This window comes from Aethalodelphis obliquidens, unplaced genomic scaffold (assembly GCF_003676395.1).
Source record: "Aethalodelphis obliquidens isolate GAN/ISIS:26980383/991018 unplaced genomic scaffold, ASM367639v1 scaffold3, whole genome shotgun sequence".
Lineage (NCBI taxonomy): Eukaryota > Metazoa > Chordata > Mammalia > Artiodactyla > Delphinidae > Aethalodelphis > Aethalodelphis obliquidens.
The window spans coordinates 38,458,053-38,478,677 of NW_020837947.1; the positions used below are offsets into that span (position 1 = coordinate 38,458,053).

The following is a 20,625-nucleotide window of genomic DNA, read 5'->3' on the forward strand; positions in this document are numbered from 1 at the left end:
TGAGTAGAAATATCCCAGTAAAACTTGGCCTAGGCACTGGCCTTCAGAAATAAGTTGAGAACATAAGTGGGAAAAAAAAGATGCAAAAGTTGAAAAACGAGACGCGTTCGGGAGTTGAATTAGAAGAGTAATCGCGGAAGGAGACAGCCTCGGCTTCCCGGATCGCGCATGCGCAACCCCAGCACTGCACCCTCCGCCTCCCCAGGCCACGAAGGAAGTGACGCAACTGAGGGGCGGGGTGGGCTCTGCGCCGGAAGTGGCTTGTAGTTAGTAAATAAGCACGAGAAGGCGAGAGGAGCTGTCTCCATCTTGTTAGTATCTGCTACTCCTGCGACGCCGTGAAGATGGGGAGCGTCTTGGGGCTGTGCTCCATGGCGAGCTGGGTAAGGTGGTTTTTAGCGGCCTTCGGGGTGCTAGCGTGAGAGACAGAAGAAAGGCACCAGAGCTGGGCGGGTGAGGCCTAGAGAGACCGTGTACCCCACCCAACGGGCAGGGCCTTCCTTCCCCATTTTCTCCCTTTCTCGCCTGGCCACTCCGACTCAGCTTCGGGGCCCTGAGTCTTTCGAAGAGCTGACCGGGGTGGCCGTGAGGAGCAGTGGACATGAGAAGTTGACCCCGATGGGAGAAGTGTAGCAGAGAGCTGGTAGTCTCCCTCCCCTACCCGTCTTTCGTGAAAGCTTTTCCCGATTCTTCCAGGCCCCCTTTTGTCCGATTTTTCTTATGTCTGCCTAGGCTATTTCTACAAAGGTTTTAGGCCCCTTCCTTTTGTGGAGTACCCCATCTCTTCTCGTCATCTCTTCCCAGCGACCTCAGACTGCAGCACTGTCATCCCTGGAGGCATGTCGGCCTCTTTGTTCTGTCGCGCAGGCTACAAATAAGTGACGGATATGTAGGGCAGCTTGGCAGTAATACTGATATAGTTATATCCTTTTTAAATGGTCCTAACTCTGCGACTGGGTCCTCGACCTCAATGGTATGAGAAAATTAGGTACTTCTCAAGTAATAATTTATGTATCTGGAAAAGCAGGTCAGTTCTGTGGTATTAAATACCAGTTTTTTGACATAAAGATGCTTGCGTAATTTGACATCTCACTTTTAATTAGGTGCACGTTGCATTTTGATTAGATAGCGTTGTTAGAGTGACACTATTCTTCATTATAGTGGCAAGATTTCTTGTTTCATGTGGTACAAATAAATTTGAGTTTGATATAACCACTCCCCCGCTCCCCAATAGACAAAATTTGACTTTACAGTTAATAAAGATATTTGTAATATGGGGCGAGATATTTGGGTTCAAGTCATATTTCTTTAATCCATGATTTATAAATTCCACTTATAACAATTGCTGGTCTGACTTCTCAGATGACCCCATTATATACATTAGCCAGCATTTTTAGTGTTTTACATACCTTACCTCTTTTTAAAAAGTTTTTGATATGGCTTGAACTATAAGTGTTAAATTTTAGTTAAATAATACATAGAGGTTACTCCAACCCAGGTCATTGTCTTGATTATGTTATTTTTTCTTGTAGTTCGGTGTGGAAAGCTGGTATATTTTTCTTTCTTTCAAAGCTCAGAAAGTAGAGAATCACTTGAACCCATTGAGTATCTTATAAGAGGCATATTTAGTGTAATAATTTAAATGTATTACAAAATGATTATTATAGAATTGTCTTAATTTGGAGGATGTTTAATTCGATTTGTAAAGTCAGATTTTGTCCATTTATCAAGTGGGCCTGTTATTTGTATATAGTAAGTCATTAACTTAGATCAGTTAAGCCAGAATTAAAATGAACCTCATTCTTCCCTTGCTCCAGTTTCTTTAGACTTAATCAATTTTTGTAAAGGTTTTTTGTTTTATAAAACTGTAGAAAATACCTCAACTATGAAAAAAAGTATAAAAAGATTACATGTAACACTACTGTATAGAGATTAGAGTGTTAATTTTTTAATTTCATTTTGTGGTTTTTTTGTTTTGTGTTTTTGCTGTTAAGTGGCCTAGAATTAGATTGATCTTAATCCTTGGTTCAAGCATGGTTATTTGATTGATGATTACTTTAAGCATTATTATAAACCTCTGTGGACCTCCTGCCTAATCCTGTAACTACATTACCAGCAATATATGCCTGCTTAAGTGCTTTTCCCCACCCCAATCTTACAATGCTGTTAGTGAATAGCATTGATATTTTGAATCACTGTACTTTATATACAGTAACTATCACTTTTTGCCCAAGATATTTAATGTAGTTAAGTAATTGAGAAGAAGGAGCTTGTGATTCCTGACTGCTTATTTTGTGCAGCCTCTGCTAGATTTTTATTTTTTAGTACAATGACTTGATTTTGTAGAAATGATTCACAGTTGTTACGAATAGCCAAGCAGTGCAGAGTACAAAATGTAAATGTCACCAACAAAGTCCCACCACCAATAACATTTCTTCTCTCCCAATGCATATATACAGTTGGATGAATGAACAGACAAAAATACCTTGTTAAGGAACGGTAGCATGGTGGACATGTATTTTTAAAGAATTTAATTTTTTTTCTGAATTTAACAAAAGAATATAAAAGTAAAGGAATTGCTGAATGTTAAGTAAACATTTCTTCATTAGGAGATGAAAGAGTTCTCTAAGGAGGTGTTTCTAGAGCAGTGGTTCTCAGCTGTCCCACAGGGAATATTTGGCAATGTCTGCAGGTATTTTTCATTGTCACAACTTGGGATAAGGGGTGCTAATAGCATCAAGTGGGTAGGATACTGCTAAATATTTCACAATACACAGGATAGTCCTCAACAACAAAGAATTATTTGGCCCAGGATGTGAGTAGTGCCATGGCTGAGAAATCCTGCTTTATCCTCTTCACTTGGCCAGTGTAAGAAAGGGAATGAAATTTAAGAGTCTTAGCTGCTCTTTAAAAAAGCATTCAACTAATCATCCTATTTTCACCTCTACCTTCAGCCTCACTTATGGAGGCACCTGGTGCCACCAATTCCTGATGTATTCGAGGATTCTATACAAATTTTATTGCTTAACTTTTTCCTTACTTTTTCCTTTGATGGTTTATAATTCAACTTTCTTGACCCATTAAGTCAGTTATTATTTTGTTCCTTACAGTTTATTCTCCTGGGTTTTGTTTTTTTTTTTTACTTTTTAAGTTTATTCCTTCTGTTAAAAATCCTTTTATTTTTCATTTTATTGGTGTTTCTAAAGTAATTCATATATTCAGTTTGCCATCTTTAACCAGAATTCCTTTGTATTATTTTTTATATATGGCTGTATTGTGTTATAACCATAATTCCCACAGTTGTTTAATCTTAGAACTAAACCAGTCATCCTTAAAATATCTGGGACCCAGTAGCATCAGCACACTAGGAGACTTACTGGAAACACTGACTGGGCCCCAGCATTCTATTTTAATATGCTCTCCTCGTGATTCTGATGGAAAACCACAGTTCTACACTTAAATGGATTCAAAGCTCAAAGCATTCTTTTTTACCATGGCTTCTCCCAGTTTTTTTTTTTTTTTTAATGTTAATGTCATCTCATAATTGACCAAATTTGGTCGACCAGTAGATTTTTTCAAAAAGGATTTATGGATGATGAAATCCCTGAATTTTTCATATTTAAAAATGCCTCATATGTTTTTGAGAGACATTGTAGACTGGTATAATAGTATACCCATTTCCTTCAGGACTTCGTAGTTATTTCTATGAATTGTGTTCTGTCTTATCCCACCCTGGTAGTCATTCCCTTCCAACACATCTCATATACATAATTGACCTGTTTCTTCTGCTTGGGTATCTGAAGAGCTTTACTTATCTTTGAAATTAACCAAGTATGTCTGACTTTAAATCTTTTATCACTTTTTTTTTCTGGAAAATATCGTTCTTTTGAAAATACAGACTTATTTCTTTAAGGAAGTTGTTATTGTATTATATCTTTGAATGTCCTTTTTTGTTTTATTTATTTAGAGGATTCTCTATTTTAAGGGCATGAGTTACTTTCATGTTATAGTGTCTTAGTTTTCCTTCCATATTATTTTTCCTATTTTTATTTTTGTCATTTTTTTAGTTCATATAATTTACATAAAATTCATACTTTGTAGTATGTGGTTCTGTGAGTTTTGACAGATCATGTAGTTGTGTAACCACTACAGAACATTTATCACCTTAAAGAATTATGCCATCCCCATCCTGGAGAATCCCTGTTTTTTTTCAGAGTCCTCCCTTTCCAGAATGTCACGTAAATGGAATCATACAGCATATAGCCTTTGGAGTCTGGCTTCTTTTACTTAGTGTAATCCATTTGAGATTCATTCATATTGTGGTGTGTATTAGTAGTTTCTTCCTTGTTGCATAGTATTCCATTGCTTGTACGTACCACAGCTTGTCTGTCTACTCACCAGTTGAGGGGCATTTCCAGATTTTGGTGGTTAAGTAGCTGTAAGCACTCCTGTAAAGTTTTTTTCTGTGACTATAACTTCTTATTTTGTTTACCTAAATACCTTGCAGTAGGATTGTTAAATCATATGGTAAATATACATTTCACTTATAAGAAATTGCCAAACTGATTTCCAAGATGGTCATATTAGTTTTTATTCTCACCAGCAAATATTTTCTTTAAGTCTGTGGCTTGTCTTTTCATTCTCGGAATGGTGTCCTTCAAAAAGTAGAAGTAATTGTGCTTTCTATATTGATTTGCTTTGGCACTTTTGTCAAAAACTTCTTTACCATATTTAAGTCTGTTTTTGAACTCTGTTCCTTTTATGTGTCCATACTTTTGCCTAAATTACCCTATTTTAATTACTGTAGCTTTAAAGTTAGTCTTGAAATCAGGTAGTGTGAGTCTTCCAACTCTGTTGTTTTTCAAAATACTTTGGGCTACTCTAGTTCTTTTGCCTTTCCATAAAAGTTCTAGAAGCAGCTGGTTTGTTTCTACCAAACTCCTGCTGGAATTATGATTGGAATTGGGTTGAATTCATAGATCGGTTTGGAAAGAATTGATATCTTAATATGGATTCTTCCAATCCATGAGCCCGTTTATCTTGCCATTTATTTAGATCTTTGATTTCTTTCATTAGTGTTTTTTAATTTTCATCATTTGAAAGCTAGTGTATATTTTATTAGATTTATACTTAAGTATTTCTTTTTGTTGGTTTGATTTCAGTTTCCAGTTGTTTGCTGCTAATACTCAGAAGTATAATTGATAGATATGTCCATACTGATCTTGTGTCCTGTGACCTCATTAAACTTTCTTGTAGTTCTAGTAACATTCTTGTAAGTTCTTCGGGGTTTTTCATGTTGACAATTATGTGTGGAAGAAAGCAGTTTTATTTCTTCCTTTCCAAAGTATATACCTTTTCTTGCCTTGTTATATTGGCTGGGACCTCCAGTGTGCAGTCGAATACAAGTGGTGAGAGCAGAGATTCTTCGCCTTGTTTTGGATCTTAAGGGAAATCATTCAGATTTTCACCATGAAGTATGGTTGACAGCTATAGTTTTTTGTTTTTTTGGTAAATGTACTTTATCAACTCGAGGATATTCTGTTTGTTTGCTGAAAATTTTTTAGTTTGTTTTATAATGAATGGGTATTGAGTTTTTCAAATGATTTTTCTGCTTCCACTGAGATGGCCAAAATGGTTATCCTTTAGTCTATTAATGTAGTGAAATGATTTTTTTTGTTGTTGTTTTTGTTTTTGTGGTACGCGGGCCTCTCACTGCTGTGGCCTCTCCCGTTGTGGAGTACAGGCTCCGGATGCGCAGGCTCAGCGGCCATGGCTTGTGGGCCCAGCCGCTCCGCGGCATGTGGGATCTTCCCGGACCGGGGCACGAGCCCGCGTCCCCTGCATCGGCAGACGGACTCTCAACCACTGCGCCACCAGGGAAGCCCTGTGGTGAATTGATTTGATTGATTTTTCAAAAGCTTAATCAGCCTTGCTTTTTCCCAGCTAAACCCCACCTGATCACAATGTATCCTTTTGTATATTTTTTCTAAGACTATTTTCTTTTAAAGCAGTTTTAGTTTCACAGAAAAATGAGAGGTAGAGATTTTCCATATATCCCCTGCCCCGACACGTGGAAAGCCTCCCCCATTGCCAACATTCCCCACCAGAGTGGTGCATTTGTTACAATTAATGAACCTATCAATACATCAACACATCACAATCACCCAAAGTCTGTAGTTTACATTAGAGTTCATTCTTGGTGCTGGACATTCTGTGGATTTGGACAAATGTATAATGACATGTATCAACCATTATGGTAGCATACAGAGTAGCATACAGAGTAGTTTTCCTGCCCTAAAAATCCTCTCTGTGCTTTGCCTGTTCATCCCTCCACCCACTCCTGATCTGTTTGCTGTCTCCATAGTTATGCCTTTTCCAGAATGTCATACAGGTGGAACCATACATGTATGTATGTAGCTTTTTCAGATTGGTTTCTTTCAGCTAGTAATATCTATTTAAGGTTCCTCCATGTCTTTTCATGGTTTAATAACTCATTTCTTCTTAACATTGAATTATATTCACTGTCTGAATGTACCAGAGTTTATTTATCCATTTACCTACTGAAGGACATCTCATTTGCTTCTGAGTTTGGGCATTTACAAATAAAGCTGCTATAAACATCCATGTGCAGGTTTTTGTGTGAACTTAAGTTTTCAACTCCTTTAGTTAAATACCAAGGAATGCAATTGCTGGATTTTATGGGAAGAAATGTTTGGTTTTGTAAGAAACTGCCAAACTGGGGGGATTTTGATTTGGATTGCATTGAGTCTGTAGATCAAGTTTGAGGAACTGACATCTTAACAATATTGAGTCTTCCTAATCCATGAACATGGAATATCTGTCCATTTTGTAGTTCTTTGATTTTGCTAATCAGAGTTTTGTAGTTTTCCTGATATTGATCTTGTACATACTTAGTTAGACTTATACTAAGTAATTTGTGTTTTTGGATGCTAACATAAATGTTATTGTGTTATTTCAAATTCCACTTTTTCATTGCTGGTGTATAGGAAAACAATTGACTTTTGTACATTAACCTTGTATTCTGCAACCTTGCTGTAATCGCTTAGTTCCAGGAGTTTTTTTGTTGATTTTGCACTTTCTATGTAGATGGCAATGTCACCTGTGAATGAAGACAATTTAATTTTTTTCTACTAATATGTATACCTTTAATTTCCTTTTCTTGTCTTACTACATTCTGGACCTTCCGGGAAAGTGTTGAAAAGAAGTAGTGAAAGGGAACATCTTTGCCTGATTTTAACGGGAAAACTTCCAGTTTCTCACCATTAAATATGATGTTGTCTGTAGGTATTTTGATGATGTCCTTTACCAAGTTCAGAAAGTTCTCCTCTATTCCTAGTTTATTGAGAGTTTTTATCATGAATGAGTGTTGGGTTTTGTCAACTGCATTTTCTGTATCTAAAATGTGATCATATAATTTTTCTTATTTTATCTTCTTGATGTGATGGATTACATTAATTGATTTTTGAATGTTGAACTAGTCTTGCATTTCTGGGATAACTTGGTCATGGTGTGGAATTCTTTGTATACATTATTGGATTTGAGTTGCTAATGTTTTGTTAAGACTTATGCCTCTATGTTCATGAGAGAGGTTAATCTTTTATTTTCTTGTAATGTGTTTGTCAGGTTTTGTTATTAGAGTAATGCTGACTTCATAGAATAAGTTAGGAGGTATTCCCTCTACTCCTGTTCTCTGAGACTGTAGAGAATTGATATAATTTGCTCCTTAAGTGTTTAGTAGAATTCACCAGTGAACCTGTCTGGGCCTAGTGCTTTCTGTTTTGGAAGGCTATTAATGATTGATTAATTTTCTTTAATAGAGGCCTGTTCAAATTGTCTCTTTCTTGTGTGAGTTTTGGCAGCTTGTATCTTCCAAGGAGTTGGTCCATTTATGAAGGTTATCAACTTTATTGGCATAGAATTGTTCATAGTATTCTTTCATTATCCTTTTAATGTCCATAGGGCTTGTAGTGACATCCCCTCTTTGATTTCTGGTATTAGTAATTTGTGTTCTCTCTTTTTTTCTCAGTTAGCCTTACTGGGGGCTTATCAATTCTGTTGATCCTTCCAAAGAACCAGCTTTTGGTTTCATTGATTTTTCACTATTTTCTATTCCTAATTGCATTGATATCTGATCTAGTTCTTATTTTTTCTGTTTATTTTTGATTTAATCTGCATTTCTTTTTCTAGTTTCCTAAGATAGAAGCTTAGATGGTTGATTTTAGATTTTCTTTTCTGATAAATGCATTCAGTGCTATAAATTTTCCTCAAAGCACTGCTTTCATTGAATCCCACAAGTTTCTATAAATTGTGTTATTTTCATTTAGTTCAAAAATTTTTTTAAATTTCTCTTGAGATTTCTTTGACCTATGTGTTTATTTTAAAAAGTGTATTGTTTAATCTCTAAGGATTTTGGGATTTTCCAGTTATCTTTTTGCTGTTGATTTTTAGTTAATTGCATTGTAGTCTGAGAGTAGTCAGTGTATGGTTTCTGCTGGTTTAAGCTTGATAATGTGTTTTATTGTCAAGAATGTGGTTTTGGTGAATGTCCTGTGTGATCTTGGAGAGGAATGTGTATTCTCTGGTTATTGGATAGAGTAGTATATAAATGTCAGTTATCCATTTGATTGGTGGTGTTGAGTTCAACTGTATCCTTATTGATTTTCTGCTTGCTCAATCTGTCCATTTCTGAGAGACAGGTGTTGAAGTCTCTTAACTGTGATAGTGGATTCATCTATTTCTCCTTGGCATTTTATCAATTTTGCATTACATAGTTTGATGCTCTGCTGTTAGGTGCATACATATTAAGAATTATGTCTTCTTGGACAATTGACCTCTATCATTATGGAATGCCTTTCTTTATCCCAGATAACTTTTGTTGTTTTGAAGTCTGCTGTGTCTGAAACTAATATAGCTATTCCTGTTTTCATTTAGTGTTAGCCTGTTGTATTTTTCTCCATCCATGTACTTTTATTCTGTATATGTGTGTATATTTAAAGTGGGTTTCTTGTAGATGACATAATTGGGTTTTATTTTTTGATCCACTCTGACAGTCTCTGTTTTTTAATTGATAAATTTAGATCTCTGACCTACAAGGTGATTATTGATAGATTTGGATTCATATTTACCATACTCGTTAATGTTTTCTGTTTGTTGCCCTTGTTTTTCCTGTTGTGTGTTGGGGGGGGTTGTTTAAGCATTGTATATGATTCCATTTTCTCTCTTATTTATCATATCAGTTAAATTTTTTTTAACTTCTGTAAAATTTTATTTATTTACTTATTTTTGGGTTTGTTGCCCTATTTATCAGTGCATTTGGGCTGCTCTAACAAAAGACCACAGACTGGGTGGCATGTAAAGAACAGAAATTTGTTTCTCACAGTTCTAGAGGCTGGTAGTCCAAGATTAGGGTGCCTGCGTGGTTATCTTCTGTGTCTGGTGAAGGCCCTCTTTGGGTTGCAGACTGCGAACTTCTTCATATGTCTTCACATGGCCGAAGGGGTGAGGATCTCTCTCGGGTCTCCTTTATAAGAGCACTAATCCCATTCATGAGGTCTCTCCCCTTTTGATCTAATTCTTCCCAAAGGCCCTATCTCCTAACATCATCGTATGCATTAGATTTTCAACATATGAATTTCAATCTGTAGCACCATGGAATTTGCAGTGTACGTTTACAACTAATCCACTTTCAAGTAACAGTATACCACTATACACACTTCAGTATAATGCTGTACCAGTTGATAGCTAGTGTGAATACCTTGTAATAGCAGAACAGTCTTTCCTCCTTTCCTTTCTACATTACTGTCATTCAGTAATGACAGTGTGTGTGTGTGTGTGTATATATATAAACAATGTGTGTATATATATACCCACATATATGTATGTATTACAGAAGTATGTGTATAGGCATAACATATATGTGCATACATAATACATTGTTTCTCTTGTTATTTTGAGCAAACGTTAGCTCAACTAAGAAAAGTAAGTTTTTATTTCACTTTCGTTTACCCTTTCTTTATGCTCTTTCCTTTTTTATGTAGATTAGAGTTTCTGACCTATGTTATTTTCCTCATCTCTAAAGAACTTTGAACATTTCTTGCAAGTGGGTCTACAATTTGGCAACAAATTCTATTAGCTTTAATTTGGGAAAGTATTTCTACTTCTTTCAAAGGATAATTTGCAGAGTAGAGAACTATAGGTGGGTGAGTTTTTTTCTCTCAATGCTAAAATATTTCACTTCACTCTTGTTCGTGGTGTCTGAGGAGAACTCGGATATAATTCGTTACTTGTTTATCTATAGGTAAGGTGTTTTTTCCTCTGGCTCCTTTCAAGACTTTTTATTTTCTGTAGTTACAAGCGCTTTATCTAGGTGTAGGGTTTGTTTGTTTTGTGGAGGGTGGGGTATATATGTCTGATGTTAATTTGGGAAAATTCTGTCATTTAAAAAAATTTTTTTTTCCCTTCTCCTTCTGGTACTCCCATTATATTATACCATTTGTAGTTGTCTCACAATTCTTGGATGTTCTGTTGAACAAAATATCAGTCTTTACTCTCTTGGCTTTTTAGTTTGGGAAATTTCTATTGAGATAGTCTACAGCTCAGAAATTATTTCCTTAGCCATGTCTGCATTCTTCATTTCTGTTAGTGTTTTTTATTTCTAGCATTTCTTTTTGGTTCTTTTTTAGGATTTTCATCTCTGCTTCTTGTAGGCTGTCTACTTTATCCATTAGAATCCTTAACGTATTATAGTTGTTTTAAATTTTTGGTTGGTAAGTCTAACTTACCTGCCATGCTGGTTTTGATGCTTGCTCTGTCTCTTCAAATAGTGTTTTTTGCCTTTTGTTATGCCAGTAATTTTATTCCTAATAGCCAGACACTATGTACCAACTAAAAGGAACTGCTATAAATAGACTTTGGATCGTGTCATGGTGAGGTGTGGGGGAAGGAGAAACATTCCATCATTCTCTGATTAGGTCTTAGTCTTTTAATAAGCCTATGCCTCTGGACTGTGAACTTTACAAGTGTTTCTCAGTTTTTTCCTCCCCCCTTAAATGGGGGAGGATGGCTAGAATAGGTTGGAGTTGAGTATTTCTCTTCCCCTAGATTATTTATCCTCTGATAATACCCCAGCAAGTTAGACTCTATTTAACTAGTTTCTCTTGAGGTCGAGTGTTAAGAGCAGTGTTCTAGTATATTTCAGAATGGTTCCTTTTCCCCTTTGCTGCAAGAAGCAGGGGGGAATTTTTCTCTCATGTTTACTGTGAGAACCTGGTTGAAGTCCTAGAGGAAAAGTTCACAAATTTGTGGGGCCTTTGTATAACTGGGTTTTCCTGGAATTTTTAACTCTCAGACTTGTCCACAGTGAGGCTCCAGCAATTCTTCAGTTATTCTCCAGGATATCCTCCCTGCACAGTGGTTCCCAAGTCAGTTTCCACTTGTGGGCTCTAGTAAGCCACGACTCCCTATATTCACCTGTCTGTCTCTTCAGTCTTGGGGGCAGTGACTTACCCTGTGTCCTCACCTAGCTTATGGATCCTAGAAGAATTGTTGATTTTTTTAGTCTGCTTGGCTTTTTACTTGTTGTTAGGATGGAGTGGGGTTTCTAAGCTCCTTACCTGTGGAAATGGAAACTGGAAATCTTTGTATACTTTTTATATTGTTGACAAGATATTAGGGACTTTTTTTTTGATGTTCATAAAAGATATTGGTCTGTTGTTTCCTTATGATATCTTTGGATTTAGTATCACTTTTTTGCCTCTTCAGTTTTCTGTAAGAATTTGGGTAGAGTGGTTTGATTTATTCTTTAAATGTTTAATGGAATTCACTAGTGAAGCCGTCTATGCTTGCGAAGGTTTGTAACTACAAATTCAGTGTCTTGACTAGATACAGGGTTATTCATCCTATATATTTCTCATTGAATGATTTCTGGTAGTTTGGATTTTTCATGGAGCATGTCCATTTTATCTAAGGTGTTGAATTATTGAATAAAATTGCTCATAGTTTTCTCTCATAATCATTTGATGCTTGTAAGATCTGTAATAATGTCCTCTCATTTCCTACACTGATGATTTGTGTGTTCACTCTCTTGCTGTTTTTTATCCTGATCAGTCTGACTATATAGGTTTCTAAATTGTAATGTTCTTCTAAAACTAGCTTCACGGACTTCCTTGTTTCCTGTTTTTTACCTCATTGATTTATCTTTATTCTGCCTATTTGGGCTACAATTTGCTCATTTAATAACTTAAGGTGGAAGCTCTGATCAGTGATTTGATATATTTATTCTTATTTAATATAGCCATTTAATGCTATAGGTTTCTTTTAAACACTGCTTTAGGTGCATTCCAAAAATGTGATATGTTATTATTTTCATTCTCTTTAATTTATTCTTTGATGTCTTCTGCCTGTGGGTTAATTAGACTATGCTATTTAGTTTCTAGAGATATCTTTGTTATTGATCAGTATTTACTTCCATTGTGGACCAAGAATCCATGTATGATTTGAATAATTTTATATTTATTGAGATTTGAGATTTGTTTTATGGCCCAGAATATAGTCTGTTTTGGTTAAGTGTTCTCTGTGCTTTTGAAAATAGTTTTTACTGCGCTTTCATTAGATGGAGTATTTCCTAAATGTCAGACACAGTTGATTAATAATGTCGTTCAAGTTTTCTATATATTTATTGGGATTTTTTGCTTCTATTTCAATTAATGAAAGAACATAAATGTGGATTTGTTTATTACTCTTTTTAGTTTTATTAATTCTTTCCTTGATGCATTTTGAAGTTCTCTTTTAGATGCAGAAATATTTACGATTGTATGTTGTATGTTTCCTCCATGAATATCCCATATTTCCATGTATCAATATGTCCCCTTTTATTATGAAATGGCCCTCTTTATCCCTGGTAAAATTCTTTACTCTGAAGTCTACTTTGTCTGATACTGCTGTAGCGTGGTATGTGTGTATGTATATATATATATGGGTGTATATGTATTATTTTTGTATATATATGTATGTACACTTTTTTCTTTATACTTTTAACCAATTGTGTCTTTGTGTTTAAGTGGGTTTCTTGTAGAAAAGTTGGATCTTGCTCTTTTATCTGACAATCTGCCTTTTAATTGGGAGTGTTTAGTCCATTTATGTGATTATAGATTATGTTTAGGCTTAAATCAACCACCTTTCTATTTGTTTTCTGTTTATCCTCTCTGTTCATTGTCTCTTTTCCTTAGTTTTTGCCTTATTTTGGATTAATTAGCCATTTCTTAGTATTCTGTTTTATATCTTTTAGCTTACTAGCTGTATTTCTTTGTTTTGCTTTTTTATGTCACTTTAGGGTTTTTAGTATTTAACTTAACTACAATCTACCTTTGTGTGATATCCACTTTATTTCTAATTTAAGTGTATACAGAAGTATAGTTGAATGTCTCCTCTTCCAGCCTGTTTTTTTTAATTAATTAATTTTTTTATTATTTATTTTTTGGCTGCATTGGGGCTTCATTGCTGCATGGGCTTTCTCTAGTTGTGGCGAGCGGGGGCTACTCTTTGTTGTGGTATATGGGCTTCTCACTGCCGTGGCTTCTCTTGTTGCGGAGCACGGGCTCTAGGTTCATGGGCTCTAGAGCGCAGGCTCAGTAGTTGTGGCCCATGGGCTTAGTTGCTCCGCGGCATGTGGGATCTTCCCGGACCAGGGATTGAACCCGTGTCCCCTGCATTGGCAGGCAGATTCTTAACCACTGCGCCACCAGGGAAGTCCTTCCAGCCTATTTGTAATTGTCACACATTTTACTTCCATCTTTGTTATAACCACCAGAATACATTGTTATTATTTTTGCTTAAAAAAAATAATAATCTTTTAAAGTAATCTTTTTGATGTAAGAAAAAAATACACACTACTTCCTTTGTTCATTTCTTTTGTGTAGATCCACATTTCTGCTGGTGTAACTTTCCTTCTTGAAAGATAGATTAGATTTGTTAGTTTTGGATTCTTCATGCCTAAAAATGTCTTCACTTTGCCTTAATTTTTGAAAGATATTTTTGCTGAGTATAAACTTCTGTGCTTACAGTGGTTTTTTTCATTCAGTAATGACATTTGGCTTGCAGTATTTCTTACTAGAAGTTGATACCTTTCTTTGTTCCTCTTTATATAATGTACCTTTATTATTTTGCTTGCTTTTAAGATTTTTCTGTTTACCGTTGTTTTTCAGCAGTTTATGATGTGACTTGGTGTAGTTTTCATAATATTTGTATCACTAGGGCTTTCTTGAGTTTCTTGGATCTGTGAGTTTATAGTTTTCATTAAATTAGGAACATTTTGGCAATTATTTCCTCAAAAGGACTTTCCTGTCTCCTCTCTCCTTCAGGAGCCCCAATTTCACATATATTAGGCTGTTTGAAATTGTGTCACAACACTAATCCTCTTTTTTTTTTTTTAGTTTTTTAATCTCTAATTTTGGATCATTTCTTTTGCTATGTCTTCAAGTTCATTAGTCTTTTCTGCAGTGTCTTATCATGTACTTTTTGGTTCAGAGATCTTACTTTTCATCTCCATAAGTTTGATATGGATCTTTTAAATTATCTTCCATATCTTTCCTTGACATGCTGTGTTCTCTCCTTGAGCAAATGAAGTATAATTACAATAACATTAGAGTGCCATTATTTATAACTGAATTAAGTCATCTGTGTAATTTCAGGTTGGTTTTGATTTATTGACTTTTCTCCTCATTGTAGGTTGTTTTTTCCATACTGGCATGCCTACCAATTTTTTTATTAGCTGTTAGGTATTGTAAATTTTACCTTGATGGGTGCTGGATGTGTTGTATTTTTAAAAAACATTCTTGGGCCCTATTCTTAGACATAGGTGAGTTATTTGAAGAGAATTTGATCTTTTCAGTGTTTGCTTTTAGGCTTTGTTAAGTGAGACTGGAGTAGCTTTAGCCTTATGGCTTATTTCCACACACACCCCCTACCCCCCCCCCACCCCTGCCCAATACTGTGTAATAATAATAGCCTTATAACTCTGCTCAAGGCCTTATAAAGTTCTTCCACTCTGGCTGGTAATACCACCCTCCCCACTCCCCCACCCCCACCCCACAGAGTAATTTAATCAAATGCATGTACTGATCAGTGCTCTGCTGAAGACACAAGTTGAAGCTTCTGCAGATCTCTGGAGTTCACTCTTGGTGTAGTTTTCTCCTCTCCTTGTTTCTGCCCTATGAACTTTAGCTGCCTTCACTTCCCTGAACTCTCAACTGTCCCAACTCTGTCTCCTCAATTCAGTAGACTGCTGTCCTCTGTCTGGATTCTCCTCCCTGCACTGGAAACTCTTTCCCAGGCAGAAAGATTGGGACAGTCATAGAGTTCACACTGTTTCATCTCTCTCAGAAACTAGTGTCCTACATTGCCTATTGTTAATTGTCTGAAAAACCATTGTTTCATTAATTTTTTTCCCTTGGATTAAGGCAGTAGGGTAAGTCTGGTCACTGTTACTCTATCTTGGCTTGAGTTTATTGTACTTAATCCCAGACTTTATTCATCGATCAGATTTTATTTTCAGCTGTTTTTGTTTTGTTCCATGATAGTTAATTACTGTTTTTTTAAGCATGTTTTTCCCCGTCTCATTTCTTCTCAGCCTTGCAATCCTCCTTTTCAGCTTGTTCTATTCTTTTCATTTTGAGCTCTCCTTTTTGCTTCAGGTGTACCAATTTTAGGGAATTTCCTCTTCTTACTGAGTTATGTTTTATTTCAGATTGGATTTTTCAAATGCCTTTTTTTTGTCTGAGGGGACGTGTTTGCTTATTTTTATGTTTTGCTAAAGTGTGTTTGCATTGTTTCCACGACATTTATTTTTATCTTACTGAAGTTTAGTATAAGTGGTTCTTATCCTACCTTATATTGGTTACTATAGTGTGTCTGGCTTCTACAATTCTCCCTTCCTGTGGTATCTGATGGTATGGTGGAGCTCAGCCTAGATTATATTCAATTCTTTTGAGGATACTTTCATTTTGCCTTTCTGAGATATTGTTAAATTCCATTACTAGTATTTGCCTCTCCTGCTGAGGGAGATATTCTTTTCCCCTAGGATATACTACTAGTTTAGTGTGGAGTTCTGTTAGACAATGCTAGCTAGCCTCACTTGTTCACTTATCCTGTTTTGCCTGATTCTAATAGAAAATTTTACTGTTATCACTACTACCAAGTCAGAAGAGGGAAAAGATAAGGATATCAATTCACTTCTTTTCCTCCTCTGGCGTATCTGAGAAATATCAGACTTTTGTGAATTCACCAGCATGATTTCTGGGGTTAAAAGGCAGGAGTTGGAGATCAGCTTGTAAGTGTGAATATTCCATTCCTTTTCTTAGCTAAACTTTGGTTGCTGCTGCTGTTTTTTCCCCCCTTTTGTTGTTTTAACTGAGTTTACTCATTTTGCTTGATATAAAGGGCAAGCACTTTTTGGTTTTACTTTGCTTCAGTTTTACCCAGAAGTTACTAAATTTTATAGTTTATAGATAATATATGTGAACCAAATCTCTTGGTAATTACTTTAACTCCAATCCTTTCTTTTTTGAGTAGATAGAATGTAAGTTTTCACTGTATCATTTTAAACTATACTGACTTTTAAAGTTCTTTTTCCAGATACCATGTTTGTGTGGCAGTGCCCCATGTTTGCTGTGCCGATGCTGTCCTAGTGGAAACAACTCCACTGTAACTAGGTTGATCTATGCACTTTTTTTGCTTGTTGGAGTGTGTGTATCTTGTGTAATGTTGATACCTGGAATGGAAGAACAACTAAATAAGGTTAGTTTTCTTTTTTTTTTTTAAATGATTAACTGAACCTTTAGTATGTATATGCATAAAACTGCTTCTTGTGTATTGGAAACAGAATACTGTAAAAAGGAAGAATACTTAATCCAAGTTTTAGTAGTTCATGATCATTTAGGAAAGACAAACAGTGAAAAGCAGCTTATTAAAATTCTCTGATGGTAGGGCAGAAAATGTGTTGTGTTAATATGAGGAAATCAGTAATTCTAACCAGGGAAATGTCAGAATCACTGTGGGTCTCATGGAAAAAGGGACATTCTAAGAATCAGTAAATTTTTGTATGCAGAAATTGAAAAATAGGAAGCAGAATGAGGATAAAAGCTTTTTGAGCTAAGTATGTATGCCTTAGGAAGATTTATCTGATAATTAGGATAGAAGGCAGCAGTTAAGTATGGTGGCTCTTGGAATGGTGTAATCAAGAAGGGCATAGAGGGCCTGAAATAATTCTCTGAATGTAGAATTGACTGAATCTGGATTTAAATATTGGCAGTGATAGAATAATAAATAATAACCAGGTTCTGATCCTAGATAACTGAGAGGAAACTGTTGCTGTTAACTCAGGAAAAAAAAGAGAGAATAGGTGTTTTATTAAACTTTTTTTTTCCCCCAGGGAGTCAGGTTGTGCAAAGAGATGGGGAAAATATAATCTAGTATATAATATGTTAGCTTGTGGGTACTGCACCACATTGTGTGTGTGTGTGTGTCCAGCAGGAAGGAAAAAATTTGGGTGTGTAACTCATAAAAGAAATCAGAGATAGAGATGAAATTCAAACTATGGCAGCATATGCTGAAGAAGACCATTTGGAGTGAGGAGAGCTAGAGCTTTGACAAAAGCTCTAAAGGGAGTTGATGGAGAAAAGGGAACCTCTGAAGGAACAGTGAAAAAAGAGAACCAAGAACCTGTTTAGTAGGCCTTAGGAACAGAGTCTTAAGAATGACAGCATAATGTCTGTTTAAAAAAGGTAAAGGAGTGTGAGGATTAAGAAGTAGCCTTGGGATTTGACAGCCAGTATATGTCTAGTGTCTTGAAAAACCATTTATAGAGTGCTGACCTAGAAGGATTGGGAGGGAGAGTTAGATGGCTATGAGGAAATGGATCCAATGAGAATAGACTGCTGATTTAAGGAGTTTTGTAATGCAGATAGTCTTAGAGGGAGGCTGAATTAAAGAAGTTTTTAGGCTGGGGAGATTTAATTATTTGTATTTTGAGAATAGTCATAAGGGATCTAACCCGTGAGAGAGAATGTGATCAAGAGAAGGCATATAGAAGTTATTTTTCCTCCAAGGAAAAATGAATGACAATAGAAAATTTGAGGTTGAGAGAGTGTTTATGTCAGATAACCTCCATTTTAAACCATAGTTGTCTGCTTAGGGTTGACTTTGAGGTAAGGAAAAACAGTGTAAGTTTGGGAAATGAGCTTATTACAGTTTCAAAGTAGCATTGTACATGGCATATGTAGATGCTCAGTTAATGTTATTCAGGTCCTTCGTATAAGCAGAAGACGTTCATATGTTTTTTGTCATGGATCCAGTTGACTGTTGTTATGAACGGTTTAGTTTATAGATGTTAGTTAGTTTGTAACCCCCAATGTTTCTGCTTCTCTGCTTTCTGAAGGTCATCAGAGAATTGCATTTCCTAGAGTGCTTGTGATATGTAGGGTCATGTCTCTAGTACTGGTCAGTGAGTTATGCGTAGAAGTGATAAACGTCACCCTCTACTTGGTAATGCAGATTCTCCTTTCTTTTCTGTCGCAACCTGTATATCATTTGAGATGGTGGCTTCTCTGGCAGCCTGGATTCTTTTAGTTGACTAAGTAGAACCAACCATGAAATACATCTTTGCTGTTTAAGCCACCTATATTTGGAGGTTGTTACTGTAGCAGCTTAACCTAATATAGGTGATTGAATTAAAACTTAATGATGGGAATTAGCCAGGTGGTGTGCTGCTCTCATTTAAGGGCATGGGATAATTAAGGGTGTTAGTGAGTACATGTTGCAAGTGAGTATGGGTAAGTACATACTGCCATAATTGTTAAACTAAGTTGGGAAAGTAGGGTTCAAGTGAGACCAAGAAAGAGCTTATAGACTGTACAGGAGCTAGCAAAAAGAAAGTAGCACCTGCATCAACTTAAATAAAATTTTAGGTTCTTGATTTTAAAGGCACATATTAACAGCTGTATTTTGGCATATTGGTTTGCTTTAACGTTTCTAGAGGCAGTAATTCACTCTGATATATGTGAATAGTGTATCTACTCCCATTTATTTCACTTAAAAATATTTTAAAAATACTTCCTTGTACTCTGATTTCAGTGTGATTTTCTGAAATGGTCATCAGTCTTTTTTAAGATTTTAAGTTAAAAAATAAAAATACAGCCAGCCATTTTGCTGTTAATCCAAATCCATCCATTATCAGAAATAACACTTGTCGAATGAGGGACCAAAACTCAAAATGCCATCATGGTTCTCTTTAGTATTTAGAAACCGATTTAGTTACTCTGTGATTATTTACACTTTTATTGATTGTATTTTTCTCTTATACATGTGATTGAATATATCCCAGTGGAATGCAAGTTTTTAAAAAAACTTAGAATAAGTCTGCATGTTAAAATAAGCATCCACTTTAGGATTGACATTTGTAGCTTATCCGGTGCTCACATAAAGTAAAAAAAGAGTTACACTTCTGTCTTATGAAAACGTGTAGACGTAGCTTGATTACATTTCAGCATAAACTGTAAAGTGAACTTCAATTTTCTAAACCTTAAACTATTTGATTACAGAATTTTCATTTTTTCTTGAGAAAATTCTAGATCACAAATTGCTGTTTTGTTTTCAGATTCCTGGATTTTGTGAGAATGAGAAAGGAGTGGTCCCTTGTAATATTCTGGTTGGCTATAAAGCTGTATACCGTTTGTGCTTTGGCTTGGCTATGTTCTACCTTCTTCTATCTCTATTAATGATCAAAGTGAAGAGCAGCAGTGATCCTAGAGCTGCAGTACACAATGGGTAAGGTTTTTAATAAACTTCAATATAAAGTCTGCATAGTCTCTTCTCAGTAATTTTGAGTCTGTCTAAAGAAAGTTTAAGGTAAAATAAACTTGAACAATCTGCAGAATTATTTTATTCGTGAATGACAAGGTAAGAAAATCCTCTTGTCTCTATTAGAGAATGTGTTGGAATTTGGAAATATAAATATTAAATAGTAGCCTTGGGTCATTTATTGGTATAGTCTCTGCATTATGTTTAATAAAGTTGACCCATGTGAACAACGCAGGTTTGAACTGTGCAGTTCCACTTTATACGCAGATTATTTTCAACAGTAAATACAGTGTACTACACAATCCATGTTGATCTCTAGTTGAATGAATTCACAGATGAGGAACCTCGGATACAGAGGGCTGACTATAAGTTATATATGGATTTTCAACCATGCAGAGAGTTGGCACCCCTAACTCCAGCATTGTTCAAGGGTCAACTGTATTTTCATCCTAAAAAGGAAGATTTATCATATCTGTGACTAATAATGAGGAGCTTATTCCTCCTTCTCCTCTTTGCTTTTTGTAGGCCAATCTCACTACATAAAACTGAACTCAGTTTCTAAGATGTACAGTGCAGCCAAAATGAAAAACTTTATTCCTTTGAAACAAGGTGATTGATTGATTTTCTAAATGGTTATACTGAACAACCTAGAAACTTCAGGGTCCCTTTTATCAGTCTCCCTTAATATAGAGCACTACTTCTCACACTCAATTTTGAATGTTTTGAATTTTATCACTGTTTTTTCCCCTCATA

At 35.7% G+C, this 20,625-nt stretch overlaps 1 protein-coding gene across 1 annotated transcript in view; it reads left to right on the forward strand.

Annotated features, from left to right (window-relative positions):
- The first annotated feature begins 205 nt into the window (after positions 1-205).
- SERINC1 (serine incorporator 1) overlaps positions 206-20,625 on the forward strand; it is a 31,429-nt gene continuing 11,009 nt past the window's right edge. The window contains exons 1-3 of the mRNA XM_027087399.1: positions 206-383; positions 16,651-16,812; positions 19,670-19,839. Coding sequence (XP_026943200.1) covers positions 345-383; positions 16,651-16,812; positions 19,670-19,839 — 371 coding nt within the window. The 5' untranslated portion in view covers positions 206-344. The remainder of the gene's footprint in view (positions 384-16,650; positions 16,813-19,669; positions 19,840-20,625) is intronic.